A 21,683-nucleotide genomic window follows, 5' to 3' on the forward strand; every position below is an offset into this window, starting at 1 on the left:
GCATGCACCCTTTCAAAATATGGTTTTCTCCAGATATATGCCTAGGAGTGAGATTGCTGTGTCGTATGATAGCTCTATTTTTAGTTTTTTAAGGTTTTTTAGGGTTTTTTAACCCTAACCCTAATCCTAACCGTAACTTCCATACTGTTATCCATAGTGGCTATACCAATTTATATTCCCACCAAAAGTGTAAGAGGGTTCCCCAAAAAGATCTTTAAAAGGATCAAGGGTACGAGTTTGGATTATGAAAAGCAATGTATCACTGTAATCTTATGCCTAGCTGACAACTGCTGAAGGTACCACTATATTTAATTTAAACTGTAAGCAATGTCTACGAATAAGAACTTCTTCAAAGATGTTATTAGGAGTGAACCAAAAGAGTACAGGTGGTGGTTGAGCTGACAGAGTATTGGTTAGACATCTTCTGGAACAGACATCTAGGAACCTGCTATATAGTCTAGTTCTCAGTGACTTTATGGACATGTATCTGAACAGTTGCCTATTAATTTCATGTAAAAGTATAATGGTTGTGAATCATGATGGTATGGCTAGGCCACTACAACCCTCAATGCTTCAGTCATCAAATCATTTCAGGACCATTTGCAGAAGGAATGTGAGTGAGTCCTGGTTCTTGTCTGAAAACTTTCTGTTGAAAACTTCTGGTAAAATCAAGGAAGTGCCAGCATCAAAACTCACAGAATGTAGGTAATAGTGGTGCACATTTTAAAGAAATGCTGCATCACTGACTTTCTTGATGGCCCAGAGGACATTATTTTATGGGAAAAAACATGAATGCCAATGAATCTAATTTGAAAAGAGATTCAGAAAAGTTGAATTGTAAATATGCAAAGAAGTTTTATGAATACATAACCAATTTATTTCATGTATATTTACTCTTTTATATAGGTATGATGTGAATATGTGATATTAAATATCTATATGTTTAAGTAAATCCAGAATTCTTTCAGTAGGATGAAATAAAAATTCTAAGTGATAATAAGTATTATGTCATAGTTTATATTTTTGTTTCAAGGCAAAAAGCATTCTTAACAATAAAGGTCGGTTCATAGTATTGAAAGATTTGACTCACTAGTAATACATAACAAGTCTGAATGTGTATGAAAGAACCACAAGAAGAAAAATTCACAAACTAGATTTTAACATGCCTCTTTCAATATTTGATAAAATTAATGAGGCAAAAAAATCAGCAAGGATTTTTTGAACAAAACAATTAACAAAGTTGGGTTAATAAACTTGTATAAGACATTTGCACCCAACAGCTGCAGAATTCACATTTTTTACAAGCTCACATGGAATATTTACAAAAAGTCTATATGCTGGGCCACAAAGCAAGTTTCAATAAATTTTAAGTGACTGAAGTCGTTCAGAACATCTATTCTGATCAGAATTTTTAAATCTATAACAATCAATAAGAAGGATAATAGAAAATCCCTATCTTTGGAAATTAACCAATACATTTCTAAATAAATCATAGTATGAAGGTGAAGTTCTGACTGATATTAGATAAATGAAAAGGGGAAAAAATATTATCAATACTCATACAAGATGTGATTTGTATTTGCAGAAAATCCAAAACAATCTACAGATGAATTTTTAGACTTGGTAATAGATATTACAAGTACATTATTAGAATTATTAAGAGTTTAGCAAAGTTGATGGATTTAAAGTCAATATATAAAAGTCAAATATATTTCTACATACCAGTGAAAACAATTGGGAAAGAAAGATACTATCCATTATGAAAAATACCAGCTACATAGAAATAAACCTATCAAAAAATGTATAAGATCTCTGTGGAAAATTATAATGCTTAATAGAGAGACATTAAAGAAGACTTAAATAAATAGATTAGAACACAAAGATGCCAAGTATCTAAAGATTTAGTGCCATTCAAATTCTCAATTGTGTGTGTGTGTATGTGTGTTTGTAGCTTGACAAGGTGATTCCAAAATTTATGTGAAAAATGCAAAGGAAAGCTATTCTACTTGACGTCAAAAAACTTATTATACAACTCTAGTAATTAAGACGGTCTGTTGATAAAGCAGATAGAACCATAAGATGGGATGGAGTCAGAAGCAAACCATCCATATATGGGCACTTGATTTATGACAGTTGGCCCAGCAGAGCAGTGGTAAAAGAACAGAATGTTCAATAAATATTGTTGGAACTGATATTCATATAGAAAAAAGTGAAAGGGACCTCTCATTATTCAGAAGCTCCAAGTGAATTACAATTAAGGGCAAAATTCTAACGGCTTAATATATATATATAGGAATAAATCTCCATGGCTGTAGATTAGGGAAAGATTTCTTAAGTCATAAAAAGCACTAACCATAAACAGAAGAGTTAATAAATTTGACTTCACTAAAACTAAAAACTTCTATTTATTGACGCTAAGAGATAGTGAAAAGAGAGCCACAGAGTAGAAGATATTTGCAGTACCTACACGTAAGAGAGACAGACACACGCTAGAAAAAGGGCAATTTCTCTTCCGTCCTTCCTCCCACCAACACACACTTAGGGGTGGGTTTTCTTTTGTTATTTCTGTTTTTCTGTTTGTGCTTTTTTTGGGGGGGTGTGTCCATGGTCCATATACATGGTAACTACTGAAAGGTGAACATAACTACATCTTTGATAACGAAAATTTAAAATGCTAATTTGAGACTCACAGACATAGAAAACAAACTTATGGTTACCAAAAGGGAAAGTGGAGGGGGGTTGATGAACTAGAAGTCTGGGATTAACAGATACACACTACTATCTATAAAATAGATAAACAACAAGGACCTACTGTATAGCACAGGGAACTATATTCAATATTTTGTAATAACCTATAATGGAAAAGAACTATACATATATGGCTGAATCACTTTGCTGTACACCTGAAACTAACACAACATTGTAAATCAACTATACTTCAATAAAAAATAAATTTTAAAAGGCTGATAATTAAAAAAAGTGCTACTTTGGTTTTGAATCTATAGCGGTCAATTTTCCATAAGATGTTTTCATCTCATACATTTAAGTGAGAGCTAAGTTAGGAAAAATGCAAAAAGAAAGTGAAAAAATAGCCTGGATAAAAACAATAGTGATTCTTTACTCTTAACAAAGGAGAAAAAATGAATAATTTAACCTCACAAGACAAGGGGGAAACCAAATCTGAAAGGGAAGGTAGAAGAAATTCAAGCAGGAAAGAAAAATGAAAAAGTATAGACAAAGGAGCTGAGAAATGCTGAAAGATAGTATCTGGATAATCAACAATGAAGAACTCCTGTAACAGTGAGAAAAACAAAGACAAATAGTGGTGATTTTTGGGATCTTAGAGGAACTCCTGATCTTGGATAGGAAAAGTTTTCAACGTTACATAGATAGCAGTCTCCAAATTAGCCCTGGGAGAAACCCTTTATTTTCATCAGTGGAATATTTTAAGAATAAAGGCAAAATGAGCAAACATAGCTTTTCTTGGTGAGTTAAATGGAAGGTATATGGGAAAACAAATCAATGGGAAAATTTAAAAACAAGAACAAATTCAAACTAGGAAGAATCTGAAATTGTCAGCATGCAGGAATCAGAAATTTGGTATCCCTGCTTAATGAATAGGATAATTTTAATTTCTTTACCTTAAGAGTTTCTGTCAATTCAATTTTGTTTTTTTCTTTCGGAGTGTTCTCATTTAAAGGGGAAAAATGTTTTAAAAGCTATAGAATATGGAAAAGCAGGAAACCAGATACTTGGTGTTTGCCCTGGTTTTGCAAATAGAAATGCTAATTAGAATGCATCATCTAATAAAATTGTGGCCATGGTCAAGGCCTTAAAAATGTTTACAACCAATAACCTCATTTCTTTCCAAGAAAGACCCTTTGGTTTACTAGTCTGTATAATCTACTTTTATTAATTTTCCACTTTTATCTTTTCTGCTATTGCCCTTTGGCCATTTCATGGATAATTAGCACCTCCTTCAGACAGGAGGGCAGAGGGAAACTAAATAAAGGCATTTGTCTACATTTATTGTGTTTCCTGTTAATCCTGCCATGGAAGGGTCTAGTAACAAAGAAGTTTAACACTACTGACTAAAATGATGGTGTTTTTCAAATTAATCCTGTAAACCAAGAAAACCTGTAGGTGCCTGGCAGGTAAAATAAATGAGTGCCTAGGTCACTCAGTGCTGGATACTAGGGAAACTATGGGTAGTACATGTTCCCCTGAAGGGATTACAATATTTCAACTTACACAACATACCTTATGGCTGAATTAGACCCACAGGCTGCCAGTTTACAGTATCTGAACCATTAGCATCGGTAATAAAAAAATGTATATACTTAGATGTCATAAAAATATTGTTGCTAAAATGTGTGTGATAGAGTTTCTCTCTAGCATACCGATATAGTTATGAGCTAATTGACATGAAGAGCACCAAACAGGGGCCAAAAGAAATGCGTTAGGCACACCATGTAGTACAGAGTTAACAAATGAACAGCTGGGACCACCCTAGTTCATAATAATTTACAAAGAAGTAACTCTTGTAAAACTTATCCTAAGCCCAAAGTAAACTGATCCTCCTGAGTGTGTGTTCAGGGCCTTTCCTACAGAGGTGCTCAAGAACTATTTTTAATTATTAAAAATAACTTTTAGAGACAGCAATATGCTGCATAGGCATCTACATTCACAATATTAGTTTCTGTGGTTTTATAATAGAATAGGTTGTTGAAACAAATCCCAAATGATTTCACATATTTATTTGGAGATTATTTTTGATTTGCAAATAGTGATGTATATATTGAAGATTTTGTGTTGTTTTTCACTTTTTTTCAGGGAAAATTTCATGGAAATCCGATGCATGTGTCTGTGGTCATTTCAAATTGTTTAAGGGAAGAGAGGAGAATATTGGCTGCAGCCAACATGCCTGTTCAGGTAACATTTTCTTCCATTGTAATCTTGTTATCACCTGGAACTCAATTTTTCTGAAACAGAAATTCTAGTCTTCTTTCCAGCCATCTTCTTCTACCTATGTTGATGGTCCCGTCATCCTTCCAGTCACCTGGAATCAAGGTCTTGGGATTATCTTTGAATAGTTCCTTTTCTCTGCCTCCTTATTGAGATAACTACCAAGTCTTTCCAGAGTTTGTTTCTGGAATCCTATCTATACATCCTTTTCTGTTTCCACTGCTCACACTCTGGTCCGTGGTCTTACTATATCAGTTGAGGAATAGAGTAACCACCTCTGGGCTGAATTCCTAACTACCATTTAGGCTCTGTTTCTCTCAGCATGTTTATCCTCAGGGATTGATCTTGCGCAAACCCTTCAGTAGTTCCCAATTTCCTACCCCACAAGTCCAAACTACTCCACGAGCAGGAATTTTGTCTTACAGAAACTCCATAAATATTTGCTTGTTTATTGTTTCAGTGTGCTTTGCCTTGCCAATAATATTTTAGATTATATTTTATCCCACTATGCTGAATGAACTCAGGGCCCCCATCAAAGATAAGTAGAGGAATATGAAGTCCCTGGGAATACTTTTGCAGTTAATCCTTTTGAAAAGGAAAGAGCGTGTGAATAATCAACTTTCCACATGTCACACTCTATAAGTTAGTAAATCACACTAGTGTATTTTTTTTTTTTTTTTTTTTTTTTTTTTGGGGACTCAGCGGCCATGGCTCACGGGGCTCAGCCGCTCCGCGGCACGTGGGATCTTCCCGGACCGGGACACGAACCCGTGTCCCCTGCATCGGCAGGCGGACTCTCAACCACTGCGCCACCAGGGAAGCCCTAGTGTATTTATTTTTGAAGATCCAAGAAAAGTATCTTTTTTCAACTATTAAAAATTCTCAGATTTAGTTGCTGTCAGGTTATGGTTGTTTTTAGAGACGTATGAAGCTTTAACAACTTACTCTTATTTTAGATGATAAAGAAGAATGGTATCACCTTTATTTAATTTAAAATCTAAAGTTAGTGAGTTTCTAAAGTAAATATAGTTTGATTCAGTGCTTTTTGGGTGAACATTGAGATGCTGTTACTAATATATGATATTCTCATATATATTCTGAGCTGTCCTTTTTCGTAGCCCTCTTATCTCTAGTCATTTTGTCTGTGTGTGTGTGGTGTTGTTGTTCTCTTCATATGTCAGGTATCAGGCAAATTAGAAACATTTATTTGAATAGATGCTCATCAAAATCATTCCACAAATAATCTGCTAGTGCTACATACTACCACAAAAGAAACACTAGTTTGTAAATTTTGAACCAGTAGACAAATATAGGGAGATACACACACACACACACAAATACAAATAATGGGGGCCAAAATGAGAGTGAATTTTACAAAGGCTTTACCCATCTGAAGAATGTGATGTAGTTGAAAAAACACTTGATTGACAGTCAAGGACCTGGGTTCCACTTGAGATTCTGCCACTGATTTGCTGTAGATCTTAGTCAAGTCATCATCCTTTCTAACCATACGTCCCCATCCAAGTGTAAGGTGAAGGGTTTACTGACATTCTAACTCTCAACTCTAGATATCTACATAAACGTTATATCTAAGGAACTTAATGCCAGATTATTAGAGTGGCCAAGAAATGGGGCTTGCGGTTCCTAACAGTGCAGACTGGTAGTGGTCCATGGCCCTGGCGTTGGGAACCCCTGCTATAAACCGTCCTCTCCTTTGGGGTGAAGTGGGGAGAATAAGGGGGAAGAGAAAGGGTTGCTTCTTCATTTACCTGCCTGGGACATAGAAGCTTCTCCCCCACTAGGGAAAGTAAAGCATAAATGAAGCTAGATCACATTTGGAGCCCAAAGTGGTTAGCACCAGAGTTTGGACTTTACTGTAGTTGGTGGTGAGCAAAATGGGAGAGCCTTGACATCTCCAGACTTGCCTTTGAAGTTTGGTAAAGGGCGAAGGAGAAGGAAGGGGGCTGGAGACCAGGAAACCTGAACTCAGGTGGTGGGAAGGATGTGTGCAGAATGTCACACATGAGAATAAATCAAAGAGAAAGCTACTCTTAGAATTTAGAAAAGGAATTTAAGATCCTCAGATGAACACATTACTGTTAAAGAGTTCTTTGAAAAGAAGGAAACAATATTGTCCTTCTGTGCAGCCAACAGAAACATTTCACAACATTCCACTAACCTTACAGCTCCAAACATAATGAATACAGCTGTTAAAAATCATAATTTTCATATATATTTAATCACACAGAAAGCTGTTTACAACGTGTTACAGAATGAAAAATAAAGTTATAAAATCATACTTAATATGAAAAAAAAAAAGAAATGGGGCTTGGAGTAGCTGGTTAGCCTTTCTATTTAACCAGCCTAACATTTTTACATATTCTTTAGCAAACTCCCTTTGTTCCAATGTAAAAATAAATCTCATCCTGACAGATTCAACATCCCTAATTCTGAATTTAAGTCCAACTTAATGTAGTTTCACTATACTAATTTTTAAATTACATGTATTCATATTATAGAATTTCAAAAGCAATATGGGTCTGTTATAGAAAATTAGGGGAAAAAAATTTAACCATAAAATCATCTGTAATTTTACTGCTCAAAGATAGCACATGATAATATTTTGGGATGTGTGTGCTTCAGGTCACATGTACTTGAATTTACATGTCTATACATATATCCAGATTTTTGTAAATAAATAAATAAGTATAAATATATATACATATACAAGCAACAGAGATCACAAACATATGGTGTCTTATAATTTGCTCTATTTCTTAACAATTTAACACTACTTGTATGTCATTAAATATTTTTCTACAGCATGTTTTTTAATGGCTGTAGAGTATTTCATATCATACTCATCCATACCTCAGTTCAAAGTATATTACATATACTACATTCTTCATAAACCTGTTTTATCAACATCATCGAAATTTCAAGACATTGTTTTTCCAGGGACCTCTGGAGAAATCCTTACAAAGTTCTTCAGTTTCAGAAAGACAGAGGAATGTGGAGCACAAAGTGGCTGCCATTAAAAATAGTGTGCAGGTGAGTGAACTCTTACAGACACCAGGAAAGTCTAGCTGTTGTCGCCATACTATGCATCTTTCTCTTGTGTGCCCAAAGTTAGTGCGTACAGAAATCATAGGGTAATTTGTTATAAGATAAATATCTCTCACACAGTACGTTCATATTAGAAAAAATTTCTTTGAGGGAAGCTTTTAACTTCAATTTACTGGAGATTAGGGTTTCCACACCAGACTCCATCAGTGAGAAGCCATGTGACTTTCGGGGAGTAAGCTGCTTCACACCTCTAAACCTCTGCTTCTTCATCTGTAAAGTGAGGATAACCACTGTAACAGGATTGTTGTGAGGACTACGTGAGATAATACTGTATGAAAAACCTTTAGCTCAGATCTTGACACCTTTATATCTGAGCAGAAAAACGTCACCAGGTTTGGAGAAGAGTAAAAGTAAAAATCTCAAAGACAGAAATGAACAGGAAACACAGAGGAGCCACAGATATTTTTTTTCTAAGAGGTAGAGAGGAAAAAAATTTAGACTCAATTGTCATAAACTATATCGTTTGAGAATGGAGATTTTAAGCAAAAAGATAGTTGGTACATTAATACAGAGTTGTATGGAGCTAAAATGAAAAATGTATCCATACTCTCCGATAAAAAAGATATTAGTTGCATCATTTGAATTAACTGAGAAATGAGAGGCAAGATGCTGAAATTTGCAAACACTCAGGAAGAGAAAATGGAAGAGCAACTTCAGTCTGGTTCTTCTAGTGCTATTCAACGTTCATGGGCATTAGCGCTTTAGAAATGTAGATTCTGTATAGTTAGTCTGGGATATTACTGGGGATTGCAAGCACCAAACTGTGTATTTTGAAATACTGATGATGGATGATGTTGTTGCATTGACGTGCTTAATTGTAAAAAGAGTATGTTTTCTTTGTAAAAAGATGACAGAACAAGACACCAAATATTTAGAAGATCTGCAAGATGAATTTGACTACAGGTATAAAACAATTCAGACAATGGGTAAGTTTTTGTTTTGTCTATAATTCCACATAGGGACATAAAGGCAATGTGACTAGGGTTTCGTCTTTGCTGCAGAATTGATAAATTGATCCCTTTTTTTGAAGAGAGTGTGCAGGAGAAGTTAATTTATTTTGCTTCCTCCTTTTCTCTCCATATAAATATATCTTTTTACCCATGATTCAAAGTAAATTATGAAGCTCATGCGAAATCACCCCTATTTCAGGATGCATCTCCAAAAAGTAAGAACATTCTCCTATAGAATCAAAATATCATTATCACAACTAAGAAAAGTAATAATAATTGTCTAATATGATCAGGAAATTACTTATATTATCTCTAGGTGAGTCTTTTAATATAATTTTTAAAAATTAAAAGTAGAAATGTGACTTACTGTAGGAAATTTAGAAAGTAGAAAAAAGTATGACAAAATTAAAAATCACACAAAATTCTGCTACCTAGATATAAACACTGTCAAAATGTTAGTATATTTTCCTCCAGCCTTTTTCCTGCACGTTCAAATACATACATATCTATTTATTTACGAAAAAATTGAAATCATCTTGTACATAGTTTTTTGTATAGCATTTTAAGCTAAAGTTTTATTTTATGTATTTCCTCATATAAAAAAATCTTCAAAACATAATATCAATAATTGTATAAATACCAAAATGTAAGGACACTGAAATTTATTTGACTGTTTCATTGTGGTTAAATATTGAGGTTGTTTACAATTTGATGTTTTTTAAGAAATATAAGGAAAGAATGATAACATTTATAAAATCTAAGATTTACAAGTAATAACATTTAGAGTGTGTTGCAATTAGTGGGACAATTGGAGAAATTCTCATTAGTTCTAGATTAGTTAATAGGATTGTGCCAGTGTTAATCTTCTGGCTTTGAACATTGTACTATGCTTATCTAAGACACTAGAAGAAGCTGGATGAAGGATATATGGGAACTCTGTACTATTTTCGTAACTTTTTTGTAATTCTAAAATAATTTTGAAAAACACATTAAATATAAATTCTTTGTACAGATGATTTACAGAATCATCCTTAACTACTGAAATGTTAGCTTAAAATTTATCTGGGGGCTTCCCTGGTGGCGCAGCGGTTGAGGATCCGCCTGCCGATGCAGGGGACGCAGGTTCGTGCCCCAGTCCGGGAGGATCCCACATGCCGCGGAGTGGCTGGGCCCGTGAGCCATGGCCGCTGAGCCTGCGCGTCCGGAGCCTGTGCTCTGCAACGGGAGAGGCCACAGCGGTGAGAGGCCCGCGGACCAAAAAAAAAAAAAAATTTATCTGGAAGGAAGTAGTATGGGTGATTGTGATCAAATTCTTTATTAACTTTCCATCTAAGATTTAAAAGAGAGGATATTCGTTTTTCCTGGCATAAGTGAGATGTGACATGTCCTTCTGGCACCTTCAGGATGTCTTGACTCCATGAAATGTTATTAAATATGTTCATAATTGTATGTACAATGTTTTTTCCTTTGGAAGAAATGACACAAACACAGGTTTCATCGGCTTATCAAAGGGGTCCATGATTCTTAAAAGGTTTAGAACAACTGCACATTTAATCAAGCATTACAATTCATTGAAAGCAGCCTCAGCCTAAATTTCATATGTGAACCATGAATTTTATGAAATAGAATATACATTAAAATATACTGTTTTACATTAAAACAGTAAAATTATTTTGAACTTAGTATATTACAATTAGAGTTACTTTAGTATCTTACAGTGCTTCATAAGCATTATGAAGAATAAAAATGATTATTACTTAATCAACAAATATTTTGTTGATTATAAGTGAAAGGAAATGTTTTAAGGGAAATGAAAGATACATGGGAAACAAGTTATATCTTTGCTGGTGAAGACTGGAAAGTATTAGCTAGTGAAGTTTTGAAATGATAAATACCATATAAGCAGGATTTTGCTACATATGGGATCTAGGAATTTGTGAATTTGTGAATTAATACAACCAGAAATGACTTCTTGGAAATCAGTGCTATTTTGTCGAGGACTTTGCCACAGCATTGTTCGGGGGCCTCTTTTCACAATAACACAATTCAGATCAGCATTCCAAAACTTCATTTATTATAGAGATGAGCAGTTGGTATAAGCAGTCACTTACTATATACCAATAAAGTTTTAGTTCAAATTAAATAATACAGTGTTTATCGTACATCTGTCATTTAAGAGGATAAATCATTTTGGGTTTTGTTCAGTCAGAGATTTTTCTTAATTTGCAACTCTTTCCCACTTCTTCTGGTTTTACTGTGAGGCTAGCCTGTTTTGCAAAGAAAAAGAGAAAGCAAAGGATTTAGTCTTTATTAGTTAATGAGACTATGTACTATAAAATGGCAACTCTTCCAGGAGATTGAGTAAAGGCATCAGGAGGGGTCAAATATGATTTAATCATAGGCACAAAGAAGGGCCCCTTTTCTTTCTTACACATCCCAACCAACCAAGGTCATTATAAATGTAGAGATGATCTAATAAAGAATCCGTTATAAAAACATTTATATTCTCCTCTCTCCCTGCCCCCAAAAGGAACATTGTGTGAAGAATGGTGTTCTCTCAAGATCTGTAAGATAGAGAGCTCATCTCTGGCATGCTTGGATGTAATCCTTCCTGGCAGCCAGGGATTTACTTCTAAGCTCATCACTAATGGCCCCATTTAGGCTCTTGCATCATGGGATCTTAGGATGGCAGGTTACAGCTGGCTTTGGCTTTCAGGACAGAGAGCTTCGCCTTGGAGAGGACTGTAAGTCTGATCTCTTTTCCTTCACAGATCAGGGTGACAAGAACAGCGCCCTAATGAATCAGGAAGTTCTGACTCTGCAGGAAATGCTGAACAGCCTGGACTTCAAAAGAAAGGCTAGTGAAGAACTTTAATTGGGCCTTTTGCCTATTTTTCTCCTTTTTCTACATCTAGTCCTACTAGATAAAGCTCTGAAATTAAGCTCTTTGATTTTATCAGTTCCATTTATGCTGAATGAATAAAAGGCAGTGTTTCTAGGAAGAGTATCATACTGTTTACCATGCTTCTTCACCTAAGTTTACAAAGCAGAACCCTTCTAGAGTCTATTTATCCTGCTTATGTGGTACAGGTACTGTAGCTACCATTAATTTCAAGGTGAACATTTTACCCAGTTTTTTTTTGCCATTATTTCAGACATGACTGTTTTAGTTGCTGTACTTAATATGCTGGGGTGGGTTCTACTGCACATGTATAATTGAAATATTACTTGACGACTACTAAAACTTTGTTACAGAAATAAGTGTCCCAGTTTCTATTCTGAAAAATGACATTGTGCTAAATAATTCTGTAGATTTCAGGAGAGTCCATTGAGACCTGAACATGTTCAATCTAACCTCTTCCCAAGGAGAGGAAGAAAATTTTCTGGCTCAATAAAATATTTTGAAAGAGGAGAAATATCTCTCAATTCTACCTCTCCTTGAAAATAGATACATTGAAGTTTAACCAGTCACTGAAATCAAGTTTATTTCTAAAAGTTTGGCTTCATCTTTTTGTGCAGGAATTTGTGTAAGCACAAATAAATGTAAAATTTATTTTCACCCTAAATTAATTATAAACTTAAACAGTTATATATCAGATTTTAAATATGTATATATTTAACCCAAGATAAACTTAATGCTTTTATGCATAATAAATCTATGCTATACATTTTATGCATGCCATCTTATTCTACTTTGAATAAGATTTTAAGGAGAGGGGGAATCTTAGAAATAATTCAGTCCATTCACCTGACTGTATAGAGAAGAAGATCAAGTCCCAACAAAGGTAAATGGCTTGTCCAAATTCACATAGCTGTGGCAAAGCCAGGGTAGAAATTCCCATCTTCTAATCCCTAGGCCTTTGAAAGTTATATTTTCCCACTATGCTTCCCCAAACCCAGATAAAGTGGTACTAAAAACTAACACAGAAAGGCTTAAATTCTAGTCAGTACATTTAAAAATAAATGCATAAACATAATTATAAGAATATAAGTTCAATTTATAAATGGCTTTTTAAGAAGCAGATATATGGCTTTTATGACTACAGGATTCAATATTGTCACAGGAGTTACAAATTCAACCTACTTATAGTAAATGATATTATGAGAGTATTTTGTGCTATTATGAGAGTGTTAACTATGGTCATGCTTCTTTCTTCATGACATTATTGAATTGCAATAATTTAATTATTTGAAAAGGCAGTGCTATGGCAGATAGAAGGTAGTATTTGGTAAAATATTTGGTCAAAATTTTAACCAAGGCTTTATCTCCCAGGTCAGACAAATTATTTTATAGGTTAAATTATGAGTAACTTTGGTTGTGTGTCTTAAGAATCTTCTCAGTAGTCACTTTTGTCTTCAGGAAGCCCTCAGTAAGATAACACAAATAGTGAATGAGACGGACTTGTTAATGAACAGCACCCTGGTGGAGGAGCTGCAAGACTGGAAGAGGCGGCAGCAAGTCGCCTGCATCGGAGGTCCACTCCACAATGGGCTCGACCAGCTCCAAAACTGGTAAAATGAACTGAATTTAGTTTCTAGTGAAAACCACAGGAAGTACACAACAGAGAATTGTGTTAGCCAGAGAATACAGGCTTAGACCCAAATGTCAATTCATTCAGCTTATTGATGGCTTATTAGCAGCTGGAACTCTACCGTTGAAAACAAATGGATGTAATTGTCTGAGTGTTCTTAATTTCCATCCCTTTGGGGAGAAAAATAAAGCATCTATAGAAATCTATAGAATGCATAAGAATTGCTTATTTTCTTATCTAATATATCAATCTTAAAAGACTCAAATGAACTTTTTCAAATCAGCAATAAATACACTTTCTTGAAGGGCATGAGAAGCACTGGCTCCAAACACTATATCTCATTTTTAAAATGTGTATCTTAAGGTGTCAGAGTTAAATATTAGTTTTGTGTTTTCAACAAAGTGATTTATTTTTGTATTTAAATGAAAAAATCTCAAATGGCTAATACAACATGGCATCCTCTGCCTGTGTACACATGCATACATGCAATTATGTACAGATATTATCCTTTGTATTAAAAAAATGTTTTTTGGTTTTCCCCTTCATCAATGTAAAAGAAAACTATGTGAGTGAAAGAACAATTAGAAAATATAATGAAAAAGAAGGAAAATTTTCAGTTGAAATCTAAAATTGCTTTCCAAGGGTACAATCCAATCCAATGAAAAAGCACAGTAACTGGGCACCCTTGCACTAAAAGGTCTGCACTGCCAGGCCTACTTCTCAGGAAAAGTAACTGGACTGTTTTTTAAATTTATTGATTTTCCTTGGGGAGATACTTTGACTGTACTCTGTTGTTGTGAAAACAAGGTAAACAAAGGGAGCATAGCAGATAATGGTGCTCATACCAAATTCAGTAGGGGGTTTGCAGTTCTTTCTACAGTGTTATGTGGGGAATAAACTTTCAGTAGAAAGAGCTGCTGTCAGGGCACACGGACTTAGCAAGTCTCATGAGACTTCTGCCTCCTCTTAGTTGGAGGCCTCTTCTGTGTGCCTTTCAATCTCCCTCCTTCCCAGACTTCCAGCCCAAGCTGCCACCTCTGTTTCTAAGGTAAGATCCAAGGTAAAACTCTAAGCAGATACCTTTCTCCAGGAAGATCCACTGATAATTTTTTGGCTAATACTTAGGACCTGTAAAAAATATATATGGGGGGGTCATACTGTTTTTTTCTTCAGTATTCTTACACATAACATTCTTCATATCATGTATTTTTAAAGTTTTAAATTTGCTCTCTTTAGTGAGTGCAATATTTTTAAAATAGATGTGTTTAACAGACTTTTTAAAAAGGATAATTAAAAGGGATTTCGTTCCAGACGTTGACAAAATTTCCTAAATGATTTCTTATCTATAACTGAAGGCAAAAATTTTAAAACATTGAAAACAGTTAACATCTATCATGCATTTTAGCAAAAAGCTGGGTTAGGAAAATAAACATTAAAATAAAAACTGTCACTAACCCTTAATGGAATTAAGTGACTAATTTAATTAATTTAATAATTATTTAGTAATATTTGCTAAATATGGTTAATAGTTAAAATGGTGGATTGTTAAGTGGAAAACTATCTGCGTTTTTCATTTGCTGTTCGATAGCTTTACACTGTTGGCAGAAAGTCTGTTCCAACTCAGAAGGCAGTTGGAGAAATTAGAGGAGCAGTCTACCAAAATGACATATGAAGGGGATCCCATCCCACTGCAAAGAACACATCTGCTAGAAAGAGTCACCTTCTTGATCTGCACCCTTTTTAAGAAGTAAGTCAACACTTTGCTATACACCTGAAACTAAAACAACATTGTACATCAACTATACTTCAATTAAAAAAAAAAAGGAGTAAGTCAAATGTTACCCATTTAAATGCCTCTTGGGAGCCTCAGTCCTGTGGAGTTGGGAGGACACCCTGGCTGGGGTTTTGGTGTTCAGGTGAAGGAGTGGGAGGGAAGTGTTAAACAGTGAGCCTCAGGGTGCAGTGAATAAAGCTCCAGACCGTTCCAGAAACATTTCTACTCTTCACTGTTTATTCATCAACACTTCTCCCACCACCTAACTCGGTTTTTCATGAGCCACCACATCACCCACCCAAAGTTCATTTTTCATCTTTTAGAAAAGAAGATTTCAAGGATTTCTTCTCAAGTACGTATCCAAGAAATGAAGGGTGGAGAACATGTTTATGTTTATAAGCTCATCTAAAGGAAAAAAAAAATACTAGTATGTACCAGAAATCCTAATGTCTAGCTCAAAAATGGCATGAAATTAACTTTCTACTTGATGTTTAGTATGATAAAAATAGACTGGGGCTTTTATTCTTGACCCAATTATAACAATCAAGAGTTATTTACTGTTGTTACTTAGGGACAGTCTTTAGGTATTTCCCATCTCCTGGTATTTATTTATGAGAAGTCTTGGAAAGATTTGAGCTTAACAAGGGTTTGAATGCCTTCTAAGTGTAGAAAATTTGGATTTTATAAGAGGACAGCATCCTGTTACTCTGTGGTTTTCAGCCTGTCAATGTTTCCAGTGTTTTCAAATGACGCACTTTATTTCCTTTGAACCCAGCTCATTTGTGGTTGAACGACAGCCATGCATGCCAACCCACCCTCAGAGGCCGATGGTACTTAAAACTCTCATTCAGTTTACTGTGAAGCTAAGGTAGGCAGAATGTATTCTATCATTTCATATTTATGATGCCATAGCCACTGTGTGATTAAGGCTAGTTTCTCTCATTGTGCCTTTCATTCAACTATCCTTTACTGAGCACCTCCTGCATACCCAGCACTCAGCTATGGTAAGTACCCACAGAAATATTAAGGTGAGAGCCCTGCTTGTAAAGATTAGAACAATGAAGATGAGGACATGAGAGTTATTAGCATGAAATCACAATATCGGACAACATGGGATTAATTGCTCAAAAGGCTGACTTGAGAGAAAACTGGGGAGCCTGGAGAATGCCTTGTGGTCACTGAGGAAGGACCTTGAGGGAAGAGCAGGGGCGTGGGAGAGTGAGACTATAGAAATAATGACTTCCTGGGTCTGTTTTGTAAGCATGGGGAGCAGGGAGAGAGAGAATTGAGTAGATAGATTTGGAGACAGATTATGGAAGGGTTTGAATATCCTATCCAGGAAATATAGTGGAACGTTCTTCACCTGTTATCACCCAGCAACTAGCTTATTGGATGGTCCATGAAAAATCTCAACACCACGATTTTCAGTACATCCTTATTATGTACCTGATTTAAAGAGAAATGATTATGTTGTTGCCACTTTATCTATGTATCTGATCCTTTTCATTTGCATGAGCAAACTAAAGCATACAGTGTTCCCTAATGACACTCTTAAAATAATGAGTTTGACTTCAAACTTTCAAAGATTTTCATCATGCCTCAATCTCTTGAGTCCCAAAGCTTTACATTTCTAATCACTAGGTCACCTCTGGAAAGCTGAAATTCCAGACTAGTACTAGAGGTGGTGATGCCATGATAGATGGTGATTTAGGATCCCATGATAGCATCCCTGATCACAGATCACTATTGGAACCCCATTTTAAGTTTAGTTTAGTTTCATTTTATTGAGATATAATTGACATACAACACTGTATAAGTTTAAAGCATAATGACTTGACATACATAAGCTGCAAAATGATTACTACAATAAGTTAAGTTGACATCTATCACCTAGGAACTTCACTTTTAAAAGGAAGGCATTTGTCTTTCGTTTGCATTTCAGAAACCCATCTTGAAATTCTTAATCATTTCCTTTGTGTGAATTTGCACCAAGACTTTAAGAAACAAACAAACAAAAAAGGCAGAGACCAGGTCCCTTTTTAAAATTTTATGATTTTCAGAAGGTGTTCCTTCCTCATCCCCACATCTCTATGTAGCCCAGAAAATTGTAACACTAAAAGGAAATAGAAGGGTGGTATATATGCTGCTTTTCCTTGAGACACCCCCATAGATGTTATGTTCAGTCTAAGATGCTCTGTGGGACGAAGGGGAAGATGATTAGGGACTGCTCAGCAAAACGTTCTGAGTGGAAGAGGTCCCTGAATGGCGTGGTGTTTGAACTGATTGCCAGAGGCACAGACCATTAGTCCCTGGCTTAGGTGTTCTGCCTTCCTCTTCCATCTAACTGTTCGGTCCTCATCCTTCTTCTCTGTACACTGTCCTCCACTGTCTTGATAGATGATCCTTTACTTAGTATTCAAGATTTTCCCTAAAACCCCTCTCTACCATAGCATTCCATCCTCCTGTTTCAAAGGAAGGGGGTGACATGGGACTCCCTTTTGTCGTCAGCATCCTACAGTGAATGCGATCCTTCCTGAAATAGGATAGAGAGGAATGCAGAGGGGAAAAACATCTTGTCTTACTCCATATGACCTCCTCACCCCTCACTACGAACAGCTGTACACTTATTATATCCCAAGCCCTGAAACCAATCCTGGCAGGATTTTTAAGGAACCTTTGCTACATTATTTTTGTTTTGTTTGGGCTGTCTGTTATCTATGACTGTATTTCTCTAATGAGTTGGGAAAAGCTAAGGAGTGAAGGAGGGCTGACACAAGAAGGAATTAAAGGAATTGTTATTCTGACCTTTGATCATTTGTTTGTTTGAAGTTAGGTCTTTTTTAGCTATGAACATTTTTGCTGTTACTTAAATATAGTGTCTTTAAAGACTGCAAATGCATCTGAAGTGGAATTTTCCTTATTCTACCAGAGTCCTAGTCTTTATCAGTATTTTACCATAAAACACTTATCAAAACATTTAGTCTTACTAAGCTTACAAAATTTTTATAATATGAGAATAAAATGGAGCCACATTAATAGACTTGCAAAATTTTTTTTTATACATTTAACCCAAATAGCTATTTTTCTGACCTAGCCAATGTGTTATCCAACACACATCAACTGAAATAATATGGAAACACTTTCCAAGTATGTGTTATATTAAGTGGCTGATGTCAATATTAGTAACACGGCAAAGTAAAGAGTAATTGGACATTTTAAAAACACACTAACATATGACTGGAAATAATGTGAGTTTGATTTATATGTACTTACTGTAAATATAGTTAAATCTTTAAATATAAAAAGGCTTTTAGCCATTAAAATTTTTATCTTTAATTCTTTATTTATGTGTCTTTCCAGACTATTGATAAAATTACCAGAACTAAACTATCAGGTAAAGGTGAAAGCATCGATTGACAAGTAAGTTTCTAATTTCATTTTGAAACATGAAAATGTAAGACTTTTTAAAAACAACTGTCCTTATTTTATAGAATAATTTTAAACTTTTAAATGTACTTCTCTAACGTTACATATCAATGTACTTCAGATATTTGACTTTGAAGTTCAAACATTTAACAGAACGCCAAGGAAGACTTACTTTAAAAATTTTACTGTAAAGACTTGAAATGAAATTTTATATACTATCCCCTAAAGTATCATAGAAAAATTGTTATTAGATCTACTAAATAACTCATTTTAAAGAATCTTCTTGGTTTTACAGGAATGTTTCAACTCTAAGGTAAGACATTTACTTTAGAATTTTCGGCTGTTCTCATAAATATAGTTTACCTGAGACCATGTAAATAGCCAAGATTTTCTCTGTAGCAATCGAAGATTTGTGCTTTGTGGAACTCACGTCAAAGCCATGTCCATTGAAGAATCTTCCAGTGGGAGTCTCTCTGTAGAATTTCGGCATTTGGTGAGTTTGGCAGTAAAATTACACAAGCTTTTTTTCTCCTCCAAATTAGACACATTTAAACTAATAGGCCTTATAATTTAATGTGTTTTGTTCTTTAGTGTTTCTTATGCAAATTAAGGGCCATATTGAGACATAAAACATGCCATCATTGAAGAATTTTAAATGGTAAAAAGAACTCTGAACCTTAACTCTGAAGGTGTGAGTTCTTAACAACGGTGATGTTGTACCTAAATATATGTCTTAATTAGTTAAAATATTTTGGTAATACTGACAGAGATAATCTGTCTTACAGTCGATAGGCATTCCTGGTTTCATGTTTTAAATCTCCCTAATGATACCAATAATGACATGTCTGGCTAAAGGCTCTTTCATTTTAGGAGGATTAGCTTGGGGAAATATGATGTTTCTGGGTGTGAGTTGCAGTTTGCCTTGGCATTTCTAGAAAGCTTCTGACCCAGCCTCATCCTGTTACTTCTTGCTTTTACCACTTCCTCTTAACCTAGAGTTCTCTTCCTGCTTTCTTTCTAATTCTTTGCATAGTTCTTAGATTCCCAAAGACCCTGCTTGTCTTGCCAAAAACATGTTGCTCATCTGGTTTATCAGCATTTGGGAGGTACCTCACCTGAATGTTGGGGCACCACTGAAGCAGTCTCTAAAAGTCTACTTCCTTAAAGATAAAATTTATGGTAACAGAAAGATATCTGCATACATAAATTTATGCTGGTTTTCATTTTTTATTTTGTTTTTGTTTGGTCTTCAGTATTGAAGAGTACATTTCTTTGTAACTGAATCTCTCTATATGACACTGCTAAATCAATAAAATGTAATGAGGGGTGATGACATATACATCCTTATAACTAGAACTCTTTTTGCTTAAGTTCAATTCCTATTTTCAAGGAACTTTCAATAATGGCCAATGTTTGCTAATAAGTGAAGCCGTAAGAGGCCCTTCCGTCTTCCAAAAGAGTCACTTGGAAAAGGAAGGACAAGGAACAAACCAAAAAGTGATGGGTCTCTATTCCAGCAGAGATAATATATAAAATAACAAAACCTTAGTTTTCATGGTGCTTTTCTAGTTGCTAAGCATTTTCACATATATTATTTTTTACATAATACTTTAATCACTTTTTAATACAAAAGTAAATATAGAAAATCAGAGAAAAAATTAAAAACCACCTATGATCCCAACACCTTGACATAACATATTTATTTTTACATTTTCATTCATATATATATATATATTCTTTTTGTTAAGTGGGATCAGATTGTACACACTAATTTGTTTTCTGTCCTTTTTTTCCCATTAAGTAATCTATGTCATGAACATTTTTGTATCTCCTGCTCTCATGGCATTTAGTAGCTCACTGTGCCATGTGGCACGCTGCCCCGTTGTCTATTTCCCCAGGCCTGTGTGTTAGACTTGATTTCGTAGGCTTTGAGAATCATCACGGCTGAGCTCAGATGATACTTGTCAGGTACAAAGGAGTGCTGAATAGATTCTAAAACATCCCAGCATGATTTCCTCTTTCCAAAATGTGACTGAAAAATACAGTCTTATGCCAGCTTGCTCCCTTATCTCAGTGACAGTTCCTAAAGTGGCATACCTTGAGATGAAACAGGAAGCTCGTTTCTGTTGAATCCGGGCAGCTATGTCACATCAGGTTTCAGTGAGTTAGAAAACATCTCGGTTACTGTTCTAGAAGTCAAAATTATGGGCCAAGAAAACCCCAACTTGATATTTAGCTGGTAATGCTTCTCCATCTAAATACTGTTGTTTTCTTTTACAAAGCAACCAAAGGAAATGAAGTCTAGTACTGGAAACAAAGGAAATGAGGTAGGAAATATTTTCTCCAAAAGAATCTTTCTAGGTAATAATCCTATAATGTCTTATTTTTATAAAGCTCTTAAGCTGCCCTTTATATTTTTATATAAAGTCAAATTCATGTTTCTCTAGTTATACATGTAAAGCTCAATAAGTTGCAGACAGTATAAGAAATTTTGTTATTAAAACAGAAAATGCATGTAACACCCTCCTAAGAAAATGACTATTAATATTTTGGTTCACATCATTCTAGACTTTTATCTTTTATCTAGACTTTTATACTTTGAAAGTATATATACACATTGTTTCATAACCTGCTTTTTTTTTTTATCACATAGCAATGTGAGGTGAACAGCTTTCCATAAACTTAAATACTCTTGGAGAACATGATTTAAAGTGGTTGCATTATATTGCTATAATTTCTTTAGTCAGTCCTTTATTATAAAATATCTTAAAATCACTCATTTTCCACAGATAAGAGGTAAGTCTTGAACATCGTGACCCAGTATGTGAAAATCACAAGTGAAAAACAGTTCTATTACTTTATGGTATCAATTACTTTGCTCTTATATTAAAGTTGGCATTTCACTAGATG

The 21,683-nt window shown here is 34.9% G+C and overlaps 1 protein-coding gene across 2 annotated transcripts in view; it reads left to right on the forward strand.

Moving 5' to 3' along the window:
* The window catches only part of STAT4 (signal transducer and activator of transcription 4), an 87,117-nt gene that overhangs the window by 43,760 nt on the left and 21,674 nt on the right, over positions 1 to 21,683 (forward strand). For both annotated transcript variants that reach the window (XM_024733664.1, XM_024733665.1), the window contains exons 4-14: positions 4,834 to 4,932; positions 7,924 to 8,016; positions 8,939 to 9,017; positions 11,813 to 11,898; positions 13,402 to 13,553; positions 15,162 to 15,320; positions 16,123 to 16,215; positions 18,708 to 18,767; positions 19,069 to 19,086; positions 19,173 to 19,266; positions 21,056 to 21,100. In XM_024733664.1, coding sequence (XP_024589432.1) covers positions 4,834 to 4,932; positions 7,924 to 8,016; positions 8,939 to 9,017; positions 11,813 to 11,898; positions 13,402 to 13,553; positions 15,162 to 15,320; positions 16,123 to 16,215; positions 18,708 to 18,767; positions 19,069 to 19,086; positions 19,173 to 19,266; positions 21,056 to 21,100 — 978 coding nt within the window. The remainder of the gene's footprint in view (positions 1 to 4,833; positions 4,933 to 7,923; positions 8,017 to 8,938; positions 9,018 to 11,812; positions 11,899 to 13,401; positions 13,554 to 15,161; positions 15,321 to 16,122; positions 16,216 to 18,707; positions 18,768 to 19,068; positions 19,087 to 19,172; positions 19,267 to 21,055; positions 21,101 to 21,683) is intronic.

This window comes from Neophocaena asiaeorientalis, unplaced genomic scaffold, assembly GCF_003031525.2.
Source record: "Neophocaena asiaeorientalis asiaeorientalis breed wild unplaced genomic scaffold, Neophocaena_asiaeorientalis_V1.1 scaffold24, whole genome shotgun sequence".
NCBI lineage: Eukaryota > Metazoa > Chordata > Mammalia > Artiodactyla > Phocoenidae > Neophocaena > Neophocaena asiaeorientalis.